Source organism: Macaca nemestrina, chromosome 2 (genome assembly GCF_043159975.1).
Source record: "Macaca nemestrina isolate mMacNem1 chromosome 2, mMacNem.hap1, whole genome shotgun sequence".
NCBI classification, from domain to species: domain Eukaryota; kingdom Metazoa; phylum Chordata; class Mammalia; order Primates; family Cercopithecidae; genus Macaca; species Macaca nemestrina.
In genome coordinates, this window is record NC_092126.1 from 121,512,242 (window position 1) to 121,532,414 (window position 20,173).

Genomic DNA, 20,173 nt, shown 5'->3' on the forward strand with positions numbered 1-20,173 from the left:
TTATTGGCCAAGGTCTGCTCCAAAGTAAACATGTCATCACATTCCTCACAGCCTGTAACCTCCACAGGGAGAAGCTAGGCCATTGTGGAGCAAGGGAGGTGAAGAAACTTTATCTCCATTTCAGCGGGATCCCACTTCATATACTCTTCAGGGAAGACAAGGGGGAGAAAAAGGAATAGATCATCTTAAATAAGTTGAACAAAAGAGCACCTTGGTGCACTTACCCTCTGCAGTGATAGGTAGAGGAGACGAGATTTAGAAGACAAACCTGTTATACAGTGAAAGAGCACACTTTTTTGTTTTTTTGTGGGTGTGCGTTTGAATTTATGCTAATTGCCTTTTTTCTGCCCATAAAAGTGAAACACACTCGTAGGTTGGGCGCGGTGGCTCATGCCTGTAATCCTAGTACTTTAGGAGGCCGAGGCTGGTGGATCACTTGAGGTCAGGAGTTTGAGCCCAGCCTGGCCAACATGGCGAAACCCTGTCTCTACTGAAAATACAAAAATTAGCCGGGCGTGGTGGGGGGCGCCTGTAGTCCCAGCTACTCAGGAGGCTGAGGCCAGAGAATCATTAGAGCCCAGGAGGCAGAGGTTGCAGTGAGCCGAGATCACGCCACTGCATTCCAGACTGGGTGGCAGAAGGAGACTCCGTCTCAAAAAAAAAAAAATTGAAACACTTTTCCTTCCTTCCTTCCTTCCTTCCTTCCTTCCTTCCTTCCTTCCTTCCTTCCTTCCTTCCTTCTTCCTTACTTTTGATGTAATTTTGTTTTGATGTAATTGACATACAGTAAACTACACATATTTGAAATGTACAATGTTATAAGTTTGATATGTATATACACACACATAGGATCATATGTGTGTATATATATGTGTGTGTGTGCATGCATGTATGTGTGTATCCATGAAACCATTACTACAATCAAAACAGTGAACATATTCATCACCCCAGAAAGTTTCCAGGCCAGGCACAGTAGCTCACACCTATAATCCCAACATTTTGGGAGGCCAAGGAGGGAGAATTGCTTAAGCTCAGGAGTTCGAGACCAGCCTGGGCAACAAGGTGAAACCCCATCTCTATAAATAACACAAAAATTAGCTGGGTGTAGTGGTGCATGTCTGTAGGCCCAGCTACTCGGGAGGCTAAGGCCAGAAGATCACTTGCACCCAGGAGACGGAGCCTGCAGTCTGCTGTGATGGCACCACTGCACTCCAGCCTGGATGACAGCGGGAGACCCTGTCTCAAAAAGAAAAAAGAAAGTTTCCTCATACTCTTTTGTAATCTCCTCCTTCCATCTCTATCTGCTTACCCCCTACATCTCCAGGCAAACACTGATCTGCCTTCTGTCACTATAGAGTAGGTGGCATTTTCTAGAATTTTATATAAGATGGAATCATACAGTATGCAGTTTTTAAAAAAAACTGGCCTTGCCCCCTTCACTTAGCATAATTCTTCTGAGATTCATCGGTGTCCATGTTGTTGTGTGCATGGTAGGTAGTTCCTTTCCACTGCTCGGGTCGATTCCATTGTCTGGATGCACCACAGTTGGTTCATCCATTCACTTGTTAATGGACCTTTGGGTTGTTTCTACATCTTGGCAATTGTAAACAAAGCTGGTATGAACATCCAAGTACACATGCTTTTATTTCCCTTGGGTCATTACCTAGAAGTGGAATGGTTGGATCATAGAGTAGGTATGTTTAACTTTTTAAGAAACTGTTTCCCTGGCCAGGCGTAGAGGCTCATGCCTGTAATCCCAGCACTTTGGGAGGCCAAGGTGGGAGGACTCCTTGAGTCCAGGAGTCAGAGACTAGCCTGGGCAACAAGGCAACACCCCATCTCTATCATTAAGAAAAAACTTAGGGCAGGGCGCAGTGGCTCATGCCTATAATCCCAGCACTTTAGGAGGCTGAGGCAGGCGGATCATGAGGTCAAGAGATCGAGACCATCCTGGCCAACGTGGTGAAACCCTGTCTCTACTAAAAATACAAAAATTAGCTGGGCATGGTGGCGCATGCCTGCAGTCCCAGCTACTTGGGAGGCTGAGGCAGGAGAATTGCTTGAACCTGGGAGGCAGAGGTTGCAGTGAGCCTAGATTGTGCCACCGCACTCCAGCCTGGTGATAGAGTGAGACTCCATATCAAAAAAAAAAAAAAGAGAAGAAAAGAAAAATTAGGCCGGGCGGGCACAGTGGCTCATGCCTGTAATCTCAGCACTTTGGTAGGCCAAGGCAGGTGGGTCGCCTGAGGTCAGGAATTTGAGACCAGCCTGGCCAACAGGGTGAAACCCTATCTCTACTAAAAATACAAAAATTAGCCAATCATGGTGTCGAGTTCCTGTAATCCCAGCTACTTGGGAGGCTGAGGCAGGAGAATCATTTGAACCTGGGAGGTGGAGGTTGCAGTAAGCTGAGATCATGCCACTGCACTCCAGCCTGGGTGACAAGAGTGAAATTCCATCTTAAAAAACAAAATTCCATCTTAAAAAAAAAAACCAGGCCAGGAGAGGTGGCTCATGCCTATAACCACAGGTACTCGGGAGGCTGAGGCACAAGAATTGCTTGAACCCAGCAGGCAGAGGTTGGAGTGACCTGAGATCATGCCACTGCACTCCAGCCTGGGTGACAGAGCAAGCGTCTGTCTCAAAAACAAACAAACAAACAACCTGTTTTCCAAAGTGGGTGTGTGCTATTATGCATTCCTACCAACAGTGTATGTTTTCAAAACATTAGAGAAACATTTAAGGTAGAAATAAAGTCCTTAAGGTAAAAAGTAAAAGTTGGCTGGGTGCATTGGCTCACCCCTGTAATCCCAGCACTTTGGGAGGCCGAGGTGGGCAGATCATCTGAGGTCAGGAGTTTGAAGTTAGCATGATCAACATGGTAAAACCCCATCTTCAGTAATAATACAAATATTAGCCAGGCATTGTGGCATGTGCCTGTAATTCCAGTTACTCGGGAGGCTGAGGCACGAGAATTGCTTGAACCCGGGAGCTGGAGGTTGCAGTGAGCCAAGATCGAGCCACTGCACTCCAGCCTGGGCGACAGAGTGAAACTGTCTTGGGAAAAGAAAAAAAAAAAAGTAAAAGTTATCATTTTACCTCATCATGATTGCCTTGGCCCACTGCTATAAATCCTTCCAGGGTTTATTTTTTTCCTTATCCATGTACAGAACTGGACTGAGTCCCATAGGTGCCCTGGGTAGGCTAAAAAGTTGGCATCCTCTCAACCTGATATTTGTAAGATAGTTTTTCAAAATGTATTTAAGCAGAATGTGGAGAAACCAATTTTCTGTTAATGAAAAAATAACATTCCTCTTTCTTTTCAAAATAAAGGATTTATTACAGGCACAGAATGTAAACTGGCCTTTTGACTCATTTGGAATTGTCTTGGAATTGTAGTTCTCCAAGCCAGTCATCTTCTAGAAGCTGTCTTTTTTTTTTTTTTTTTTTTTTGAGACAGAGTTTCACTCTTATTGCACAGGCTGGAGTGCAATGGCATGATCTCGACTCACCGCAACCTCTGCCTCCCGGGTTCAAGCGATTCTCCTGCCTCAGCCTCCCAAGTAGCTGGGATTACAGGCATGTGCCACCATGCCCAGCTAATTTTGTATTATTAGTAGAGACAGGGTTTCTCCATGTTGGTCAGGCTGGTCTTGAACTCCCGGCCTCAGGTGATCCACCTTCCTCGGCCTCTCAAAGTGCTAGGATTACAGGCGTGAGCCACAGCGCCTGGCGGAGCTGTCTTAAAGGACATAGGATGAGGATCTGCACTAACAAATCACTAGGTCTTGGGCGCAGCATGTAGCCCGGACCAAGGACTAAGCTGACATGAGCGAAGTCCTGAGAGAATCTGTAGCTAGACTCTAGTGCTGGGGAGGAGGGTGTTTGCGTTCCCCCCAGGTGGTGCTGTATACCTCTGATCACCGGGGGTTACAGGTCCACCTCATGTGGAAACCTGAGTTACCTGGCACCGTGTTTCCATTTCTTCCAGTCCTGTTTCGGCTCCCCTCCTAGACTGGCTCCCTGGGAGCTGCCCGACTGATGAGCAACTTAACCTATACATACATTAACATACATTAATCCATACATTAACATATATTAGTGCTTTTTTCTTTTTTCATTTACAGACAAAATCTCACTATTTTGCCCAGGCTGGTCTTAAACTCCTGGGCTCCAGTGATTCTCCTACCTCAGCCTCTCAGCCTTCCAAGTAGTTGTAGAGATGGGGGTCTTGCTATGTTGCCCAGGCTGGTCTCAAACTCCTGGGCCGAAACAATCCTCCTGCCTCAGCCTCCCAAAGTGCTGGATTATAGGTGTGAGCCACCACACTTGGCTGTTAGTGCTTTTTAAATTGTTTCAACTTTACTTTTAATTTTTCTGAGACAGGATCTGGCTCTGTCACCCAGTCTGGAATGCAGTGGTGCCATCTCAACTCACTGCAATCTTCACGTCCCATGCTCAAGCCATCTTCCCACCTCAGCCTCCTGAGTGGCAAGGGCTACAAGTGCACACCACCACGCCCAGCTAATTTTTGTACTTTTTGTAGAAATGAGATTTTGCTGTGTTGTCCAGGCTGGCCTCAAACTCCTGAGCTCAAACAATCTGCCCACCTCGGCCTCCCAAAGTGCTGGGATTACAGGTGTGAGCCACTGCACCCAACTGCTATTTTTGTTTCTAAAATGTGCACACAAATTACATCATACAAATTCATGTTGGTCTGTAACTTGCTTCCCCCCCTCCTCCTGCTTTACAATAAATGTTCAGATAAGCCTATATAGATCCATCACATTATTTTAAGAAGTACAGCTGAGTGCAGTGGTTCATCCCTGTAATCTCAGCACTTTGGGAGGCCAAGGTGGGAGGATCACTTGAACCCAGGAGTTGGAGACCAGGCTGAGTGACAAAACAAGAACCCACTTCTTTTTTTTTTTTTTTTTGAGACAGAGTCTCGCTGTGTCTCCCAGACTGGAGTGCAGTGGCACGATCTCGGCTCACTGCAAGCTCCACCGCCCAGGTTCACGCCATTCTCCTGCCTCAGCCTCCTGAGTAGCTGGGACTACAGGCGCCCGCCACCTCGCCCGGCTAATTTTTTGTATTTTTAGTAGAGACAGGGTTTCACTGTGTTAGCCAGGATGGTCTCGATCTCCTGACCTCGTGATCTACCCGCCTCGGCCTCCCAAAGTGCTAGGATTACAGGCATGAGCCACCACGCCCAGCAAGAACCCACTTCTAAAAAAAAAAAAAAAAAAAAAAATTTAAAGTGCCATCTGTTGGATGTACTGTGATGCAGCTCCTCTCAAACTTGAATGAGCACATTCATCACCTTAGGGGTCTTATTAAACTGCAGCTCCTGATTCAGTGGGTCTGGGTGACACCTGAGATTCTGCACACTCCCAGGCTACTAGTGGGACCACATTTTTTTTTTTTTTTTTGCGACAGAGTCTCACCCTGTCGCCCAGGCTGGAGTACAGTGGCGCTCTCACGGCTCACTGCAACCTCTGCCCCAGATTCAAGCGATTCTCCTGTCTCTGCCTCCCGAGCAGCTGGGATTACAGGCATCTGCCACCATGCCCAGCTAATTTTTGTATTTTTAGTAGAGGCGGGGTTTCACCATGTTGGCCAGTCTGGTCCCGAGCTCCTGACCTCAAGTGATCTGCCTACCTTGGCCTCCCAAAGTGCTGGGATTACAGGCGTGAGCTTCCACGCCCGCCCTAGTGGGACCACATTTTGAGAGGCAAAGCTATAGTGCATGTTATCAGTCCACTAGTGAAGGACATTTAGCTTGCTGTAAACAGTGGTGCAATAAACTTCCTTGAAGATACATTTTGGAGCACTAAAGAATAGGTTTTGGAGTCAGAAAGCCAAAGGGTGGTTGGGCATGGTGGCTCATGCCTATAATCCCAGCACTTTGGGAGGCTGAGGCGGGTGGATCACTTGAGGCCAGGAGTTCCAGACCAGCCTGGCCAACATGATGAAACCCTGTCTCTACTAAAAATACAAAAATTAGCCAGGTGTGGTGGTGGGTGCCTGTAATCCCAGCTACTTGGGAGACTGAGGCAGGAGAATTGCTTGAACCCGAGAGGTAGAGGTTGCAGAAACCAGGATTATACCACTGCACTCCAACCTGGGGGACAGAGAGAGACCCTGTCAAAAAAAAAAAAAAAAAAAAAAGAAAGAAAGAAAGAAAGAAAAAGAAGAAGGAAAAGAAAGAGAAAGAAAGGACAGAAAGAAAGAAAGAAAGAAAGAAAAAGAAAAAGAAAGAAAGAAAGAAAGAAAGAAAGAAAGAAAGAAAGAAAGAAAGAAAGAAGAGCAAAGGTTGAGTTCTGATGCTTACACTGTGTGACCTTGAGCAAGTCACTTCACCTTTCTGAGCTCCCCCTACTCCATAGCAATTCAGTGAGCGATCACAAATGCCTCCACTCTTTTAGATAATAGGGGTAAGAATAAACACTCTGTTCTTGGGCGCTCTGAGAATACTGCTACCCCTGACTGGCGGAGGAGTAGATGAGATAAGGATGGAAAAGGGCTTTGTCAGCGTAAAGCCATTCGCAAAGGGGAAGCTCTGTTCCAGTTGGAAGGCAGACTGGCTTTGCCAGGTGAGCAGTGGCTAGACAGTTTTCTTTAGAGGAAAGTGCTCTATGGCATTTGTCTGCAGTTAAAACAAAATAAAACAGATTCACATATAAATCTTCTAAAGAAGTGAAAGTCAGACTGGGTGGAGGAAGAGAGCCCAGTCATTTACAAATTGCACGTGTGTGATTCTAGCAAGACTAGGATGGGGTGTAAGGCATGCTCTGGCCATGGGGTCCACCTTGGGCTGGAAAGGGCCAGTGGGAGGAAGTCAAGGCCCTTAGCAGGCCCTGTCTCCCCACCTCTGCTGACAAATAACAAGCAGATGTGGAGTGAAGGGTGGCCGCCGCCTTCATTCTCTTACCATAGAAAGGTAAGCTGTGCTTTGGGCAGTTAGGGCTGTGGGTTCTGAGGGATTGAAGAGATTTCTAAGATACAGAGCTGACTTCTAGAGTTGGTTAGACTAAGGTTCAAATTCAGATTCTGACATTAATACCTACAGGAGCTTGCATAGGTGACTTTCTCTTTGAGTCTCAGTTTCCCAACTTGTGATATGCGGATGATAATCTTAGTACAGTTCTCCTTTATCCAGTTTCACTATCCATGGTTCCAGTTTGCTAGAGCTAACTACAATAAAAAAAAAAAAAACATGGAAAAATCCAGAAAGAATTCATGTTTCAGATTGCATACTATTCTGAGTAGCATGATAAAATCTCACCCTGTCCCACCCTGTCCTGCCTGGGACATGAATCATCCCTTTGTCCAGTGTGCATACATGCTGCTCATAGTCCTCCTAGTTATCAGATTGAAAAAGCATGGGAGATATAGGATTCAGCACTGTGGGCAGCCTCCTGCATTCACTGGAGGTCTTAGAACACGTATGTCACAGGTAAGCGGGGGACTACTGTATCACACTCGCAGTATTCTTGAGATTTAAAAAAGGGTGTGGTGGCTCACGTCTGTAATCCCAACACATTGGGAGGCAGAGGCAGGCAGATCACTTGAGTCCAGGAGTTTGAGACCAGCCTGAGCAACACGGAAAGACCCCGTCTACAAAAAATACAAATATCTGGGCATGGTAGTGGTGTACACCTGTGGTCCCAGCTACTCACAAGGCTGAGGCAGGAGGATCGCTTAAGCCTGGGAGGTCGAGGCTGCAGTGAGCCACCATGACCCATTGCAATCTGCCTTGGTGACGGAGAGTGAGACCCTGTCTCCAAAAAAAAAGAAAAAAAAAAAGAAAAAAAAGAAAGGAAAAAGAAAGAAAGAAAAAAGAAAAAAGAACCCAGGTGAAGATGCTTAGTGTGGCATTGCTTACAGCTGTGAGGATCAAAGGAGAGACTATAGATACAATCACTTAGCCCGCTGTGTTTATAAACAGGCAGTAAAGAATTGCTCTCATGAACATTGCTCCGCCCTGCCCCTTCTGAACTCCACCTTGGCTACTGGGTTAAGAGTAGGAGGGTTGAGGTGAAGGCCTGTGCTTTCTTTTTTATTTTTTGAGTCAGGGTCTCACTATGTTGCCCGGGCTGGTCTCCAACTCCTGGGCTCAAGAAATCCTTCCACCTCAGCCTCCCGAATGGCTGGGATTGCAGGCATGAGCCCGCCGGCCTGACTCCCATGCCTTCTTCAAGCAGCCTGCCTGCCAGCAGCCCCTGCCTTATCTCAGGTCAAGGCTGGCTGGTGGTGCCATTTTGATTTTGGAACTGCAAAATGCCATTGTCTTTTGCTACCGGGTGGCGAAGGCCTCCTCCCAGCACTCCTCCTCTTCTTCCCAAAAGAGTGGGCTTCCTCCCAGCACCCTACCCAGATGGTCTCAGGACCTTCACAGCCAGACTGGGGCTGGAGGGAGAGCCCACCCACCTCTCTAGTGAGCTGTTGAGAAACCAGCTCCTCCTTCCTACCAGGGTGGAGGCAGAGGAAATATGCTTCTTTAGATTTTGCTTCTCTTTCTTGATGACAGGGTGTGGACATTGGTGTAAAATTACAACTGAGAAGGCCCCCGCCCTGGGGTGAGGACTCCTGGGGCCCCACCCTGGGGAGGACGTGAATTCATTTTGCAAGTCCTGGCTCTCCATCTCTATTCCCTTTGGAAAGCAGTCTTCTAAATCTGGAAGCTTCAGCCTGCATTCTTTGGATGTTCAGTCATGAAGGTGCAGTGATGATCATGATAATAGCAGTATCAACTCCTTCAGTTGTTACTTATTTGCTGAGTTCTTTTTTTTTTTTTTTTTTTTTTTTGAGACGGAGTCTCCCTCTGTCGTCCAGGCTGGAGTGCAGTGGCGCGATCTCGGCTCACTGCAAGCTCCGCCTCCCGGGTTCACGCCATTCTCCTGCCTCAGCCTCCCGAGTAGCTGGGACTACAGGCGCCCACAACCGCGCCCGGCTAATTTTTTGTATTTTTAGTAGAGACGGGGTTTCACCGTGGTCTCGATCTCCTGACCTTGTGATCCGCCCGCCTCGGCCTCCCAAAGTGCTGGGATTACAGGCGTGAGCCACCGCGCCCGGCTTATTTGCTGAGTTCTATGCACACAGTTTCTCATTTATCAGAAACTCCTGGAAGATATGTTAACAATGTCGGTTACCCGTAAGGAAGCAAACTCCGGGCAGCTCCAGGTCCTTGCAGTTAATCATAACTGTTGCCGGGAGCCTTCTCTAGTATCCACGCTCTGCCACTCTGATCTCAGGCATATGACTACCCCTTTCAGCCTCAATTGCCTTACCTGTAATGGGGATAATAACAACACCTCCTAGGGTTCTTGTGAAGACTAAATGAGATAACATCAGTACTCCAGAAATGGAAGCTTCTATTGCTATGACTACTACTACTTTCACTATTACGAATATCCTGACATGAATATAGCAACTACAACAGTGGACCCCAGGACGCTGAGAAACCACAGAATGAAGGTTCACCTGGGACCCCTCTCACAGAGCTGGGATTCCTGAATTGTGCAAGTGGGTTTCACATATAGAAATGGAAGTCCAAGCATTAGGAAAAATAATGCATGCTGGGCTTAATACCTAGGTGATGGGTTGATAGGTGCAGCAAACCGTCATGGCACATGTTTACCTATGTAACAAACCTGCACATCCTGCACATGTACCCTGGAACTTAAAATAAAAATAAATAATAAATTAATTAATAGGCCAGGTGCAGTGGCTCACGCCTGTAATCCCAGCACTTTGGGAGGCCGAGGCAGATGGATCACCTGAGGTTAGGGGTTCGAGACCAGCATGACCAACATGGTGAAACCCCGTCTCTACTAAAAATACAAAATTAGGCTGGGCGCGGTGGCTCACGCCTGTAATCTTAGCACTTTGGGAGGCTGAGGAGAGCGGATCACGTGAGGTCAGGAGTTCAAGACCAGCCTAGCCAACATGGTGAAACCCTGTCTCTACTAAAATACAAAAATTAGCCGGGCATGATGGCAGGTGCCTGTAATTCTAGCTACTCGGGAAGCTGAGAGGGGAGAATCGCTTGAACCCAGGAGACAGTGGTTGCAGTGAGCCGAGATCATGCCACTGCACTACAGCCTAGGCGGCTGAGAGAGATTCCGTCTCAAAAAAGCAAAACAAAACAAAAAGTAATTGGGCGTGGTGGCGCATACCTGTAATTCCAGCTACTTGTGGGGGCTGAGGCAGGAGAACTGCTTGAACCCAGGAGGTGGAGGTTGCAGTGAGATGAGATCCTGCCGTTGCACTCCAGCCTGGACAAAAAGAGCAAAATTCTGTTTCAAAAAAAAATGGATTAAAAAATAAATAGAAAGAAAGGAAGGAAGGGAGGGAGGGAGGGAGGGAGGGAGGAAGGAAGGAAGGAAGGAAGGAAGGAAGGAAGGAAGGAAGGAAGGAAGGAAGGAAGGAAGGTCGGTCCCAAGGTTAAGATCTTGGTGAGACCACTTATTCACTGGTTTATTTCAACATCAAGCCTATCTCTACTCCTTCACCATCCAACAGGAAAGCTACCAGTAGCCAAAGGTGGCTGGTGAGCACTTGAAATGTGCCAGTCTAAGCTGAGATGTTTTTTAAGTACGAAATACATATTGGATTTCAAAGACAGTACCCAAACAAAGTAAAAATATAAAAATACTTTAAAATATCGATTGCATGTTGAAGTGATAACATTTTAGATCTTCTGGGTAGGGTAATCAACTTGTTCTGGTTTGTCAGGGACTTTACTGGTGTAAGCATGATAGGTCTGCATTCCAGGAGATATCTTATTCCTGGGCAAACCCGGACATTGGGTCACCTTACTTTGGGTTAAGTATATAATTGTCATAAATTTTACCTATTTCTTTTTACTGTTTTTTTTTTTTTTTCTTTTTTTGAGATTTGCTCTGCCACCCAGGCCGGAGTGCAATGGCGTAATCTCAGCTCACTGCAACTTCTGCCTCCCGGGTTCAAGTGATTCTCCTGCCTCAGCCTCCTGAGTAGCTGGGATTATAGGCACGCACCACCACGGCCGGCTAATTTTTGTATTTTTAGTAGAGATGGGATTTCACCATGTTGGCCAGGCTGGTCTCGAACTCCTGACCTCAGGTGATCCACCCACCTCGGCCTCCCAAAGTGCTGGGATTACAGGCGTGAGCCACCGTGCCCGGCATCTTTTTACTTTTTGAATGACACTTACAGGGGCCTTAGCACGTTACTGGCTGTTGGGTGGAGTTGATCACATTTCACCTAGCAGGAAGGAGGGCCCTGGGAGTCACACTAGCTGATGAGTTTTGATGGATGAGTGCGAATGGAGGAAAGTATGAGGAACTGAGGGCCTTGGTCGTGGGGGAGGAAGAGGTTACCAACTCTGCCTGGAGTGAATCTGCTGCTCAGGGGGCCAATGGTATGGACAAAACCATGTTCCAGGCTTGGGGAGAGCATGGGGGCCCTTGGTCAAAATACAGCCTTTGGAGTTAGACCCAGGTTCAAGTTCAGCTTTGTCCAGTCATTACCAGCTGACCAATAGCAAATCTTATCACTTAATCACTAATGAGGGGAACAAGCATTCAAATATAGTCATGTGCCCATAATGACATTTCTGTCAACAACAGACAGCACAACACATTACTTTTGTGTTTGTGGTGATGCTGGTGTCATCAGAACCTTCTGTGCTGCAGTCCTGTAAAAATATAGCACGGGCCGGGTGCAGTGGCTTACACTTGTGGAGGCAGAGATTGCAGTGAGCCGAGATTGCACCACTGCACTCCAGCCTGGGCGACAAGAGTGAAACTCCGTCTCAAAAACAAAAAAACAAAAAACAAACAAACAGAAAAACAAACAAACAAAAAAATACTTTTTATTGCCTGGGCATGGTAGCTCACGCCTGTAATCCCAGCACTTTGGGAGGCTGAGGCAGGAGGATTGCTTGAGCCCAGGAATTTGAGACCAACCTGGGCAACATGGTGAAACCCTGTCTCTACAAAAAATACAAATATTAGCCAGGCATGGTGGTGCACCCCTATAGTCCCAGCTACTTGGGAGGCTGAAGTGGGAGCATAACCTAAGCCCAAGGAGGTCAATAATAAAATTTTAAAAATTTTTAGTAGAGATGGGATTTCACCATGTTGGATCAGGCTGATCTCAAACTCCTGGCCTCAGGTGATCTGCCCACCTTGACGTCCCAAAGTGCTGGAATTACAAGCGTGAGTCACCGTGCCCAGCCAACATACTTGTTTATTATCAAATATTATATACTGTACATAATTGTATGCATAATTGTATGTTTATATATATATATATATTTTTTTTTTTTGAGACAGTCTTGCTCTGTCACCCCGGCTAGAGTGCAATGGCACCATATCAGCTCACCGCTCCTGGGTTCAAGCCATTCTCCCGCCTCAGCCTCCCGAGTAGCTGAGATGACAGGCACCCACCATCATGCCCCGCTAATTTTTTTTGTATTTTTGTAGAGATGGGGTTTCACCATGTTGGCCAGGCTGGTCTTGAACTCCTGACCTCAGGTGATCCGCCCACCTCAGCCTCCCAAAGTGCTGGGATTACAGGCGTAACCTACCATGCCTGGCCAATAAAAAGTTTTAAATACAGAAAAAAGTTTATGGGGCCGGGTGCGGTGGCTCAAGCCTGTAATCCCAGCACTTTGGGAGGCCGAGACGGGTGGATCACGAGGTCAGGAGATCGAGACCATCCTGGCTAACACGGTGAAACCCTGTCTCTACTAAAAAATACAAAAAACTAGCTGGGCGAGATGGCGGGCGCCTGTAGTCCCAGCTACTCGGGAGGATGAGGCAGGAGAATGGCGTAAACCCCGGAGGCGGAGCTTGCAGTGAGCTGAGATCCGGCCACTGCACTCCAGCCCGGGCGACACAGCGAGACTCCGTCTCAAAAAAAAAAAAAAAAAAGAAAAAAGTTTATGGAATAAGGATGTAAAGAAAGAATTTTTGTATAGCTTATAATGTGTTTGTGTTTTAAGCTGTTATTACAAAAGCCAAAAAGTCAAAGAATTAAAAAATATATGAAATAAAAAAATTACAGTAAGCTAAGGTTAATTTCTTATTGCAGAAGAAAAAAGTTAAAAAATAAACTTAGTATAACCTCAGTGCACAGTGTTTACAAAGTCTACAGTAGTGCACAGTAATGTCCTACCTTCACATTCACGTACCACTCACTCACTGACTCACCCAGAGCAAATTCCAGTGCTGCAAGCTCCATTTATGGTAACTGCCCATACTGGTAGACCATTTTTATCTATCTATCTATCTATTTATTTATTTATTTATTTAGTTAGTTAGTTAGTTAGTTAGTAAGTTAGTTTTTGAGATGGAGTCTTGCTCTGTCTCCCAAGCTGGAGTGCAGTGGTGTGATCTCGGCTCACTGTAACCTCTGCCTCCCAAGTTCAAGCAATTCTCCTACCTCAGCCTCCCAGGTAGCTGGGATTACAGGCGCCTGCCACTATGCCTGGCTAATTTTTGGATTTTTAGTAGAGACAGGGTTTTGCCATGTTGGTCAGGGTGTCTCAGACTCCTGATCTCAAGTGATCCACCCGCCTTGGCCTCCCAAAGAGCTGGGATTACAGGTATGAGCCACCACGCGTGGCCCAATTTTATCTTTTATATTGTATTTTTATTATACTTTTTAAATGTTTAGATTCACAAATACTTACTGTAACAACTGCCTACAGTATCAATATAGTAACTTGCTGTACAGGTTTGTAGCCCGGGGCAACAGGCGATCCCCTCTAACCTGGATGTGTGGTCGCCTGTAGCATCTAGGTCTGTGTGAGCACACTCTCTGGTGTTCCTATCATGACAAAATCCTCTAGCATTCCCATTGTTAAGCAACACAAGAGTGTACTTACTAAGTCCCTATTGTGAGCCAGGGCCAGGTAATATATTCTCGCCCCCAGGCTGTTGTGACCATTTCTAGTGAGTCAGTTCATCTGTCTGAACAAAGCACTTTGACATTGATTGTATGCAAATAACCTGTTACAGAATGGTTCTACCCATAAATTGGCTGGCCTCTCTTGGGCAGCCCTCAAAGTTGCAAGCCCTTGCCTGCAGTCCTGCTTAAGTCTCTTCCTCAGAAGCTTGCCTGCTCTGAACTCCTCTCCCAAACCAGGTTAGCAGCCCCTTCTCTGGTACCAGGGCACCCTGTGCCTCTCTTCCAGACTTGCATTATGGTTCTAACTGTGCTGTGTGGCCTGGGCAAGCCGCTCAACCACTTGGTTACTTCTTCTTTTTTTTTTTTTTGAGACGGAGTTTCACTCTTGTTGCCCAGGCTGGAGTGCAATGGCGCAATCTTTGCTCACTGCAACCTCTGCCTCCTGTGTTCAAGTGATTCTCCTGCCTCAGCCTCCCAAATAGCTGGGATTACAGGCATGTGTCACCAGGCCCAGCTAATTTTTTGTATTTTTAGTAGAGATGGGGTTTTTTCACGTTGGTCAGGCTGGTCTCGAACTCCCAACCTCAGGTGATATGCCCACCTCGGCCTCTCAGAGTGCTGGGATTACAGGCATGAGCCACCGCACCCAACTTGAAAGAAATTGCTTTGCACTGTGCTTGGCACAGAGGAACAGCAGGTGTTCATTCGATGCTTGATGTTGTAATTACTCAGGCTTTTGTCAACAGAGGGCTGGCCTGAGACTCTGCCATATCTCAGAACCTAGCACAGAACCTGGATGAGTACAGAGTAAGTGCTCAATGTATGCTGTGGTAGGCAGAATAACAGCCCCCAAAGATGTTCACATCCTAACTCTCAGGACCTGTGAACATTCCCTTAAGTGGCAAAGGGGAATTAAGGTTGCAAACAGGATTCGGGTTGTTCATCAGTTGATTTTAAAATAGGGAGATCATGGTGGACTAACCAGCTGGCCCAGTGTAATCTTTTTTTTTTTTTTTTTTTTTTTTGAGACGGAGTCTCGCTCTGTAGCCCAGGCTGGAGTGCAGTGGCCGGATCTCAGCTCACTGCAAGCTCTGCCTCCCGGGTTCACGCCATTCTCCAGCCTCAGCCTCCCGAGTAGCTGGGACTACAGGCGCTGCCACCTCGCCCGGCTATTTTTTTTGTATTTCTTAGTAGAGACGGGGTTTCACCGTGTTAGCCAGGATGGTCTCGATCTCCTGACCTCGTGATCCGCCCATCTCGGCCTCCCAAAGTGCTGGGATTACAGGCTTGAGCCACTGCGCCCGGCCTGAGACGAAAGAAAGAAAGAAAGAAAGGAAGAAAGGAAGGAAGGAAGGGAGGGAGGGAGGGAGGGAGGGAGGAAGGAAGGAAGGAAGGAAGGAAGGAAGGAAGGAAGGAAGGAAGGAAGGCCGGCCGGCCGGCCTAGGCAAGGTGGTTCACGCCTGTAATCCCAGCACTTTGGGAGGCAGAGGCCAGTGGATCGCTTGAGGTCAGGAGTTCAAGACCAGCCTGGCCAACATGGTGAAACCCCGTCTCTACTAAAAATACAAAAATTAGCGGGGCGTGGTGGTGGGTGCCTGTAGTCCCAGCTACTCAAGAGGTTGAGGCAGGAGAATCACTTGAACCCAGGAGGAGGTTGCAGTGAGTCGAGATTGCACCACTGGACTCCAGTCTGGGCAACAGAGCGAGACTCCGTCGCAGAAAAAAAAATAAAAGAGGAAGATGCGCCTATGGAGAGAGGACTGTGTGAGAGACTCTACCTGACATAGCAGGCTTTCTTTTCTTTCTTTTTTTTTTTTTTTTTGAGACGGAGTTTTGCTCTGTCACCCAGGCTGGAGTGCAATGGCATCATCTCAGCTCACTGCAACCTCCGCCTCCTGGGTTCAAGCGATTCTCCTATCTCAGCCTTCCCAGTATTTGGGATTACAGGTACGCGCCACCACACCTGGCTAATTTTTGTATTTTAAGTAGAGATGGGGTTTTACCATGCTGGCCAGGTTGGTTTCCAACTCCTGACCTCAGGTGATCCACCTACCTTGGCCTCCCAAAGTGCTGGGATTACAGGCGTGAGCCGCTGTGCCCAGCCCATTGCAGGCTTTCACAGAGAAAAGGGGCAGGAGTCAGGCACGCAGGCAGCTTCTGGAAGTTAGAAAAGGCAAGGAAACAGATTCTTCCCTACAGCCTCCAGAAGGGAATGCATCTTGCCAATTTAGCTAAGCGAGACCCATGTGGGCCATCGAACCTACAGAACTTAACAATAATACATTTGTGCATATGTGTTTTCAAAGAAACTAAGTTTTGGTAACTTGTTACAGCAGTAACTGGAACCTAAGACAGGTAGCAAGCCTTATTGTTCATTTTTACCACACTACTGGGCTGTTGGTGATGGTGGATTTACACTTTTCTCTCCCATTAGGCTGTGAACTCCTTGAAGTTGTGCAATACGTTTGTCTGATTTACTACTGGTTGGCAGGCTCTGAGAAGAATGCCTGGTACACAAGTGGAGCTCAATAAAAGCCCTCACTGAATTTTATTGAATGTATATGTGGATGTAGACCTCCGCTCTGCGCGCCCCTCCCGCAAGTCCCACTGCTACCCGACCCATTCTGTCCGGCTCCCAGTCCCCGCGAGTCCCCCCACCCCAGGGCTGACGGGGTGATTTAGGCAGCCCTACGTCCTGCTGGGGTGGTGGGCTTCGAGTGCTGGTCCCAGGACGCCGTGAGGCGCAGTGCCTGCAGCAGGCGGCAGGGGGCGAGCGTGGCCCAGGAAATCCCGCGGGAGGGTCGGTACGGGGCGGGGCTTAGGGGCGGGGCGGCTCAGCGCGCAGGCGCGGGGCCAGGCGCCTCGCGCGGCCAGAGGCTGGCGGCCGCAGAGCAGCACCGGCCGTGGCTCCGGTAGCAGCAAGTTCGAACCCCGCTCCCGCTCCGCTTCGGTTCTCGCCACTTCGGCCCTTGGGCCTCCAAACACCAGTCCCCGGCAGCTCGTTGCGCATTGCGTTCTCCCCGCCACCAGGATGCCGGTAACCGAGAAGGATCTGGCGGAGGACGCGCCTTGGAAGAAGATACAGCAGAACACTTTCACACGCTGGTGCAATGAGCACCTCAAGTGCGTGAACAAACGCATAGGCAACCTGCAGACCGACCTGAGCGACGGGCTGCGGCTCATCGCGCTGCTCGAGGTGCTCAGCCAGAAGCGCATGTACCGCAAGTACCATCAGCGGCCCACCTTTCGCCAGATGCAGCTCGAGAATGTGTCCGTGGCGCTCGAGTTCCTGGACCGTGAGAGCATCAAGCTCGTGTCCATCGGTGAGTTCTCTGGCCAGGCCCAGGCGCCGACTGTGGTGCCGACCCGCCCCCGCGCGTGCACCCCTGCGGAGGGCGAGGACTTCCCGCAGCGCGCCCCCACCTGGGAGTCGTCCCCGGGGGTGGGATATAGGGGGCCTAGACCCCCTCCCCGGTGCCCTCCTCTGGGCTGGGACCTGTTGCGATCGCTCCCCGCCGTGCGCCCCAGCAGTGCACCTTTGGCTGGCTAAGGGTTGAGGGTTTGGACTGGGGTCACAGGAGGAGAGGTGGAGTTGTGGCATTTCTCTGCACCTGGGGCGCCCCTATGGGAGCTAGGGGACTAGAAACCCTCGTTCGCCATCCCCGGGGGCGGGGCCCTAGAGTCAGATGCTCTCCGGAGCGCTAGCCCGGCTGCGCCCAGGTTGGTGCTCTCTGCGGCAGCTGAATGGGCGTTGGCTCGGAGGCCGGGCCATGAGACCTGGGGAGGAACCGTTCTCTACGCCTGGGGCCTCCCCGCCCAGGTGGAGACAGAGACTTGGTACCTTCCCCTGCTGTCGCTGGAATGGGTGTGGGCCCCGAGGTTGCCAGGGGAGGCGCGGGTGTGTGTCCTGGCTCCCTCTGCTCCCAGCTCAGCTCTGGCCGCGCCGCAGGTTGAACCCACTCCTTGCTGCCGAAGTTATAATGTAGGGATGGTGGTGGTAACAGTAATTGCTGTCTTGTAGGGAGCCCAACTAGCGTCCTCTGTGTACTGTCAGCCTTCTAAGTTATCTCCGTCCCTACATATCCTGCGAGCTGGGGTGAGGCTAGACCCGTTTTAGAGATAAGAGGGTCCAGAGGGTTAGTTGACTTGTCCAAGGTCAGCAAGTAGGGCCCAGCTGAGAATTGAAGGAAGTGGGCGACAGTTAGAAGAAGGCTTTGTTTTCCTCTCCCCTCCCAAACCCACACCAGGGTCTTCCTGAAAGGAGGGAGGGAATTGGTGTCTGTTGCTGGACTGGGACCCCTGGACTGGGGAGGAAGACTAAGGATGAAGTCTCCCTTGTGGTCTGAGATAGTTGGGCGCTTCCAGGAGGGCCACAAGGTGGCTGAGAGTGTGGGCCGTGACAGTAGGGGCAAGGAGTTTGTAGTATGTGTGTGTGCATGTGGACATGTGTGCAGAGAATGTGTGTACACACATAGCATGTATGTATAGCATGTGCATATGCAAAGAGAGTTTGTGTGTACACGGAATGGGTGTGCAGAGTATGTTTGTACGCAGAGAATGTGTATCCGCCTATGTGTGTGTGTGTGTGTGTGTGTGTGTGGGTGGGTGGGTTTGGTCTGGAGAGGGTCCTGGGTCTGGATCTCTTCCTAAGGAGAACCAGGGACTGGCCCTGGCTTGTGACTTGGGTCTTTTCCTGAGGAAAGCAGGTCACTATAGTGACCCTAGTGACAGGAAGAAAGGGAGATGGGTGTGGCTGCCAGGACTTTCTCCAGTGGAAAAGGGATTCCCTCTAGGCTGAGCCTCCCCTAGGCCTCAGGGCCTCACCCTTCCCTTCCCCCACACCTGTCCTGGCAGGTAGGGCTGCTTCCTGCTTCCTGGGCAGCCGCACCACCCAGCCCAGCGGCACCACCCAGCCGATCTCCAGCAGCCCTCCCCCTCTCCAAGGGTGGCTTCCGGGCAGAAAAACCCACATGCCATGCCGTTGTCTTCTTCCTGGGGTCCATCTCCTGTACTGGGGAGGGATAACCTCAGAATCTTCTGGAATTCTTTACCGTTCAGAAACCAGCCTCCCCTCTGAAGAATCCCAAGGCCCAGCTGGGCCCAACTTGAATCTGTTCTTTGTTTTAAAAATGTGTATTTATTTAATTAACTGAATAAAGAAACTTAAAGTAAACCAGAAGTATCCAGATATGACATGAAATCTCTAAAACAACAACCAAACCAAACCAAACCGCAGCACTAGCAAATCACAGACTGCCTGATCTACCAACTGTTTACAAAGGCAGCAGCTACTTCCAGCACTGTCTGTCATCAGTGCCTGGGGCTGTGGGTCTCATTCTAGATTTTGTCTGGTCGCTTACATTTTTTTACTTGGTTCTCCTGATTCCCTGCTCCCCCTACTCCCTACCACCCCGCCCCAAGATGGAGCCTTGCTCTGTCTCCAGGCTGGAGTACAATGGTGCCATCTCTGCTCACTGCAACCTCCACCTCCCGGGTTCAAGCGATTCTTCTGCCTCAGCCTCCTGAGTAACTGGAAATACAGGCACGCGCCACCACACCCGGCTAATTTTTATATTCTTAGGAGAGATGGGGTTTCAGCATGGTGGCCGGACTGGTCTCGAACTCTTGACCTCATGACCCACCCGCCTCGGCCTCCCAAGTGCTGGGGTTACAGGTATGAGCCACTGCGCCCAGCCCGGTCCTCCTGATTTTTATTTTCAAATCCACTCAGGCCCTGGCTACTCCCATTGTCCCAACATTCCAGGGTTAGTTCCCCTTCCTCTGTGCTGGGCCTGTGGGCTGTTGGCAGCTTCTTCCTGTTCCTACCACAACTTAGATTCTAGTTTTTTCCTTTTTAATGATTTCTTGGATCATATTCCCCAGAGTGACATTCCTGGGTTAAAGGGTGTGACCACATTTATGACTTGTATCATTGGCTGTCTAATTGCTGTCCCGAGAGATCTTGCAACAAACAGGTTTTCCAGCCTCTGGAGACCACAGAGAGCCTTGGCAAGTGCCAGGACTGCTGTGGGGATAAAGCAGGAGGCTTCTTCCCTCAGCTCTTGAGGCTGTTGTGGGTAATGGTCCTTCAAGGCAAAGTTACCTCCAGCTTGGACTAAGGTTCATATATTCACTGCTTAGGTTGTGTTACATTGTGCTGACAATGTCACTAGCTTCTATTTGCGGGCACCTACTGGGTGTTAAGTGTGTTCTATTGATCACCCCATTGAATCTTCACGCTAATCATTGATTGATAGCAACTACTGCCCTA

General features: G+C 48.9%; 1 protein-coding gene across 5 annotated transcripts in view; it reads left to right on the forward strand.

Moving 5' to 3' along the window:
- Window positions 1-16,775: 16,775 nt before the first annotated feature.
- LOC105482823 (filamin B) overlaps window positions 16,776-20,173 on the forward strand; it is a 167,860-nt gene continuing 164,462 nt past the window's right edge. For 4 of the 5 annotated variants that reach the window (XM_071091971.1, XM_071091967.1, XM_071091968.1 and 1 more), the window contains exon 1: window positions 16,777-17,225. In XM_071091971.1, the coding sequence (XP_070948072.1) occupies window positions 16,934-17,225 (292 nt within the window). In that variant the 5' untranslated portion in view covers window positions 16,777-16,933. Of the gene's footprint in view, window positions 17,226-20,173 lie in introns of all 5 variants that reach the window. The other variant, XM_071091970.1, reaches the window with a different exon arrangement.